This window comes from Gavialis gangeticus, unplaced genomic scaffold, assembly GCF_001723915.1.
Source record: "Gavialis gangeticus isolate Ggan-Ray unplaced genomic scaffold, GavGan_comp1, whole genome shotgun sequence".
NCBI lineage: Eukaryota > Metazoa > Chordata > Crocodylia > Gavialidae > Gavialis > Gavialis gangeticus.
The window spans coordinates 60028175-60035311 of NW_017729029.1; the positions used below are offsets into that span (position 1 = coordinate 60028175).

Genomic DNA, 7137 nt, shown 5'->3' on the forward strand with positions numbered 1-7137 from the left:
GGTCACAAGCTGGCGGAGGGAAGGTTTAAGTTGGACATCAGGAGGCGCTACTTCACGGTCAGGGCGGCTAGGGTCTGGAACCAGCTTCCAAGTGAGGTGGTGCAGGCTCCCACCCTGGGGGTTTTTAAGAGGAGGTTGGATGACCACCTTACTGGGGTCGTTTGACCCCAGTACTCTTTCCTGCCATGGCAGGGGGTCGGACTAGATGATCTGCTCAGGTCCCTTCCGACCCTAGAAACTATGAAACTATGAAACTATGAATATTCTCCCAGCCAAGCTAAGGAAGTATAGGCTGGATGAATGGACTGTAAGGTAGACAGAAAACTAGCTGAAACATTGGGCTCAGAGAGTAGTTATCAGTGGCTCGATGTCTGATTGGCAGCTGGTATCAAGTGGAGTGCCCCAGGGGTCAGTTTTGTTCAATGTCTTCATCAGTTACCTACAGAATTGCTTAAAGTGCACCCTCATCAAGTTTGCAGATTACACCAAGCTAGGGGGAGTAGTAGATATGCTGGTGGGTAGGGCTAGGATTCAGAGTAACCTAAACAAATTGGAGGACTGGGCCAAAAGAAATCTCATGAGGTTCAACCAGGACAAGTACAACGTCCTTCACTTAGGATGGAAAAACCCCATGTACCAGTACAGGCTGGTGGGTAACTGGCTGGGTAGAAGCTCTGCAGAAAAGGACCTGGGGTTACAGTGGACAATAAGATGAATATGAGTCAGCAGTGTGCCCTTGTTGCCAAGAAGGGTAACAGCATACTGGGCTGCATTGGTAGGAGTACTGCCAGTAGGTCAAGGGAACTGATTATTCCCCTCTTTTCAGCACTGATGAGGCCACACCTGGAGTACTGTTTACAGTTTTGGACCCCTCCACTACAGAAAGGATGTGAACAAATTGGAGAGAGTCCAGCAGAAGGCAACAAAAATGGTGAGGGGCCTGGGGGACATGACTTATGAGGAAAGACTGAAGGAACTGGGCTTATTTAATCTAGAGAAGAGACTGAGGGGGGACTTAATAGCAGCCTTCAACTAACTGAAGGGGGTTTGAAAGAGGATGGAGCTAGACTGTTTTCAGTGGTGGCAGATGACAGAACAAGAAGCAACAGTCTCAAGTTGCAGCAAGGGAAGTTTAGGTTGAATATTAGGAAGAATTTTATCTCTAGGAGGGTAGTAAAACACTGGAACAGGTTACCCAGAGAGGTGGTGGAAGCTCCATCCTTAGAGGTTTTCAAAACCCGGCTACACAAAGCTTTGGCTGGGATGATCTAGCTGGGGAGGGTCCTGCTTTGAGCAGGGGGTTGGACTAGATGACCTCCTGAGGTTCCTTCCAGCCCTAATTTTCTGTGTTTCTATGATTCCTGGAGACATTCAATCAATCCCCATCAAAGCATCAGCATACACCATGAACATTCAACAGGCCTGACGGATGCAGGAGGAAGCAAAATGAGTTCAGGACTATCCACTAAAGATACACTGCCCCACAACCCCTACTGATACCAACAGAACATCACAGTTAAATTGAAACTGTTAGGTCAACCTGAATAAAAAGAGGGACAATGTAAAAATCTAGATCTGGGGAAAGGCTTATATCTTCCTGCTATAATGGTGCTCCACAGACATGGATTTTCCTTCTCTGTCCTTCTCTAACCTCTCCAGAGAATACTCTAGAATACTCTAGGCTAAGGAATATTCTAAGGGTGGTCTTCATCAGTCACTCTTTTTGGAGCTGTTCCAGTTTGTAGAAAATATTTGAATATTTTTGAGATAAAGTGATAGAATGAAAATTATCCTCTAACCTGGTGTTTAGGACACCCATCCCCTGCTTTTAGCACAAGAGACCAAAATCAAACCATTTCATTTCAATCTAAACAAAGTGTTTGTTTTATATATTTTTTTTTTCTTAATGATGTTGCTTGGCAACTAAAACTCACAAAAATGATTTAATTGTACAAACCTACCAGGACCTAGAAGTGAGTCTGGCTTGCAACTTGTAGGATGTACAAGACAAAACATGGGCAAACAATTTGTAGCCAATAGTCTCAGCAACAAAGTTAGCCCTTTACTCTATTTGCCATCATTCAGGAACATATTTGTTTTTTTTTTAATCAATTTGTCAGAAAACTATTCTATGATTGCTTTACATTAACACACTTCATTACATGTATTGCTCACAAACTCTATAGCCATTCACTAACAAGTTGAGAGTTTACCATTCCCACAACATTTTTACAGTATAAAGGAATATTGCCCTTATTCTGCAGATGGAAAGTCCAAAGCATAGACAGGACAAATGACTTGTGAAAAGCAAGAGCCATTAGGTGGCAGATGAATTGCAGCAGGTCTTATATCTCCCCAAACACCTGGCAAATTATACAATAGTATTCAAGTATGTGAAGGCTGTGAGAGTTATTCCTGTGTGACTCTTCCTGTGACTCTTGCTGTTTATCCCTGAAGCATAAAAACTTGATCACCAATATGTACCAGTATGCATAACTATATATCAGATAGTTTTCAGCTACAGTTACTTCTGAAACACATTGACTAAATGAAGCATTTTATTTGTGATTAAACACTGAAGCCCCTTTCAAAAACTGTGTATAGAATTTAATGCTGACCTCCAGGAGTACAGAATTCTATAGTTATACCCAGAAAAAAGAAAGTCTAAACAGACCCCGTGTGTATTCCTTTATCTACAGAGAGTATTTAAAAATGTAGGATTCTTTCTATTGCTTGCCCTTGAACAGGTCTGGTTAAATAAGAATGCCATGCACAATTCTTTTAATAACTAGGGAATCATTCAAAGGGTCTGTGTTTTTTTGTCCTTCCTTCTATTCACTCTATTGCAAGACTTACGCTGTAAGGAAAATTTTGGAGTGTTCCTGAATGCAGTTTACTAGTAACGTTGCTACCACTAAACTCATTTAGTGCAACAGACATGGGTGACTGGTGCCTCCCGAGTCTGGGGGGCACCAGTGGGGCACGACCTGGGGGGGGGGGACTGCTGGAGACAGGCAGAGCCAATTTCAGGGGGGGCACCAGCACTCTCAGGAGGGGCACGTACCCCCCATACCCTCCCTACATGTTGCCTATGACAACAGATACATAAAGGCCTCATCCAAGCTTTCACTTTGCCCTGTTACAAAGACAGCCCTATTTCTTTAATGTTACAAAGTTGCGAGTATAGGGGAGAGTCAGGTCAGGCAGTTATTTACTTAGTAAACACAACTGGGAACAGGATTGCACCTGGGGTGAATGTTAACTGATTAGGAGCCAGCAGCTACTTAAGTCCACAGCAAGGGGTCTTCCTTTGCCCCCTGGGGCACAGCATGGAGAGATTCAGCGGGGACACCAGGAGCGGCAGACCCAGTGCTGGAGCAGCTTGCTGATAAGACAGGCTGACTGGGTGTAGGTAACTACGGCAACCAGCAAAGCAAGGAGGTGAGGAAGGGAGGAGAAACTTACTGGCTGAGAGAAGGTCCCATGGAGGAAGGATCCGCAGGTACCAGCAGGAAAGAGAAAAAAGAGTGGGACTGGAGTAGAGCTGACTGGCTTGGGGGAGTGGGCTATGAGAACAGGAGGGGTTCTCCACAACCTGTGGGGAAGTTACTATTAAACCAATTTTCTTTTATCCCGCTTTTGGGGTGATTTACTACACCTTCTCTCATTAGGGAATTAACTTCTTATTCTTCCATCATTCCAAAGTATGGCAGTCTAGCCCCGGGGAGAGAGATTTTGTTATCCACCCTCACCTGGCCACACACTTCATTTACTGAACTACTAATTATATAATTGTTTTACATCATATCGTCAAGGAGGGCTTTTTCTTTTTTTTTTCTTTTTTTTTCCTTTTTAAATTAAGCCATATGTACACATACACACTCACACAAATATCTAGTGCCTTCACTCTCACTAGATATACACTGGCAAGGAAAACAGCACAGAGTAAGTACAGAGAGCACTTAGCTAGAGTAATTTTGCTGATAAAGAGCTGTCCAGGGATGGACTTAAGAGTGCAGTATCCCCTATTTCTCTTTAAAAAAAGAAGTATTTCATTAATGTGAGTAAAGCCATGTCATAAAAGCAAGAGCCTGACACTCCTACAGGTCAGCAAATCAGGCTCCTTTTGGCCCTAGTACACTGGCCAATAAATAATAGTTTTCTCACCCCAGAGTTTGCATACATAGCCCAAACCCAGTTGGACTTAAAGTTGCTGTTATATGTCAGAAAAAACATGGTCCCTATTCTGTTCATCACCGTTAGCACTCCAAAGGCCAAGATTCTGGCTAGTGTATGGACATGACTTTGTCTGATACTCACCTGCTTCACTATTTTCAGGCACAGTTATTTCATATAGTCTTTGACTAAATGAAATCTCCTCCTCTTGTTCCCTTGTAGAGACAGACAAGAGAGCTGTAGCTGTCCTCGGTGGGAAACCTTGATCTGAAGCCATTACAAAAAGGTGGGTAGTGAAGCCTTCAGAAGGCACAGGCTCTTGAAGAGTAACCTCTCCTGTCTTCATGTCAATCTGAAACATGGGTTCTGGTACCATAAAACTAAAAACTACAGTTCCATTTGGCCCCAGATCCATGTCCTCAGCTCTCACAGTGACTACTGTTTGATTCACAGAGGTTTCAGCAGACACATAAGCCATGTAAGGTTTCTGTAGAAAAACTGGATCATTGTCATTAACATCATCAATGTACACCATAATATTGGTAGTAGTACTTCTTGGTCCCTGGATGCTACAGTCACTTGCCACAGCTCTGAATGTATACTGAGATTTGGTCTCTCGATCCAGGGCTTTTGTTGTAATTATAGTACCAGTTGCACTATTAATAGCAAATGCTCCAAGGGTGTCATCAAAGAGAGAGTATACAACTTCACCATTCAGGCCATTATCTTCATCAGAAGCAAACAGCTCAAGAATTACTGATCCTTCTTCAAGGTCTTCTCTTACAGAGGTTTGATAATGGCGTTTTGCAAATATAGGGCTGTTATCATTTTCATCTAGCACTGTAATCTGCAGCTGTGTTGTAGAGCTTCTTGGAGGGATGCCCAAGTCACGGCACTCAATAATAAGGGTAAAGTTGCTGGTATCCTCTCTGTCTAAGCTATGAGTGGCCAAGAGTTTTCCTGAAGTATCATTTAGAGTGAAGTATGCCCCAACATTTCCACCTTTAAAATATAACAAAAACAAAACAATGATAATCTATTACAATTTAAAGAAACCCCTAACCAATACCTACTTTGGGGGCCAGATGAGTGGCATGGGACAGGTCCATAGGCTAGATGAATGGTGCTGGGCAAGCCCCATGGGCCAAATAGGGCTCATAGGCCCCTTTCCCCTTGACATGCTACATCCAGTGTCTGCAGTGCCTGCTCCAAAATAGCGAAAAAAGTTCAAGATGACACCACATGCCGCACTTGTCCCAAATGAGGTGGAGTGAGTTCTGTATATAGCATAGTCCCGGGCCAGCCGGAGTGGGCAATTAATCTTTCATGCAGGGGACCTATTGCCGTTCCAGCCCCCACATGCTGGATCAGGCATTGCAGGCCTGCACTACACACAGTACCTGCTCTGGACTTGTGCTGCACACAGTGCCTGCCCCAGACCAGCTATAGTATGTGCTAAAGGTGCTGGATCCAGCATGCAGGGGGAGTCCTGGACTGGCCCTCTGTACATGCTACATTTAGCACAGGTTCTAGAGTGGGCACCATGTGTCCCGGCTCTGCTCATGGGTCTGGTTTAGCCTCTGCTGTGTGCAGCCTGTGGGTCAAATCGAGACACGGGGCCAGTACATCAAGGGCTGGATGATATGGCTCTCCAGGCCAGACAGGCCATATCTTTGACACCCCTTCCCTATGTTAAATGTATGGACGTGATCTAACTAATCATATGGATGGTGCACTTATGGGCCTCTGACATATATTCCTTCTTTTGTAAGAATCAAAACCTGCATTTCATTTAAACTGGTGTGTTGCAGTGACAGTAAATATAAAATGTCATATCCATTTACAGAAGAGATGCTTATCCTTTTATTTTATGAATTATTTTTACCAGATGCTTGTCCTTTTCCCCAAATCAACATGCCTTACAAAATCTACTGCCACTACGCTGCTGAACAAAGTGACCTCTTTCCAATCTTGGTTACAAATTCAAAAAATCTATCAAGCCTTACTGGCAACAATTGTAGTTACTTACTTCTTGCTCTCATCTACTAACCTGTCTCTTGGAAGTCAATAAACTTTTTATTATTTTTTAAAGCTAAAAATAAAAATCTGGAGCAGTGGATTTGAGAGATAATTAAAATGTTTTCAAAAAGGGGGAATAGAATAGCATGTTGTAACAATGCACCCAAACATTCCTGGTTCAAGTCAAATCACAGTCCCTCAGCATCCCAGCAATCCTGGGTTGGGCTGTGCTGTCTGCTCCAGAGATCAAAACTGTCCCTGCCTCTCTGCTCCCTAGCTGGAGCAGTGAGAGCTGGCTGACAAGGGCAGGAGGGGGGCCGGGGAGGTCAAGCCCGGCTGGGGATGCAGCCCAGTCTAGGGGCGGGGGGAGGGGGAGCTGCTCCTCCCAGGCAAACCCCAGCTGGGGGCTGGGGCCAGGGAGGGGGGTTAAACACCTTTTCCCCTGCTCAAACGTATTGGTGGCTGCAACTGTGGATTACAAATCCCAGACACACCTGGAAGCAGGAAGAGGAAATGATAAGCAACCCTGCAGGGTCCTGCTGCTGTAATTCAGGGCTTCCAATCCCAGAGACCTTGGGGGCAGCTGGAAGAGGAAGTGAATACACAGCCAGAAAGCCCTGCTCTAGCTTACCCTGTCTTCTGGCCTGAGCTACTGTAGGCATGTAGCTGCATTTCCTGAAACAACTCCACCAGTTTAAGCACCTCCAACCCAATCTGGAAGGGGGGTGAAATCTCCAAAGAGGAGTATACCTCCTCTGCTTGGGCCTGTAGGCGAGCTGTTAGGAAGGCCAAGGCGGACATGGAGCTTGGACTGGCGTCCAAGATTAAGGATAACAAAAAGTCCTTTTTCAAATATATTGGGAGGATGAAGAAGGTGCCGGGTAATGTGGGACCCCTGCAGGATACGCTGGGCAATCTGGTGGTTGCGTCAGAGGAGAAAGC

General features: G+C 44.8%; 1 protein-coding gene across 1 annotated transcript in view; it reads right to left on the reverse strand.

Annotated features, from left to right (window-relative positions):
• The window catches only part of DCHS2 (dachsous cadherin-related 2), a 124349-nt gene that overhangs the window by 45857 nt on the left and 71355 nt on the right, over positions 1-7137 (reverse strand). Inside the window, exon 13 of the mRNA XM_019521054.1 lies at positions 4321-5178. Within this exon, the coding sequence (XP_019376599.1) occupies positions 4321-5178 (858 nt within the window). The remainder of the gene's footprint in view (positions 1-4320; positions 5179-7137) is intronic.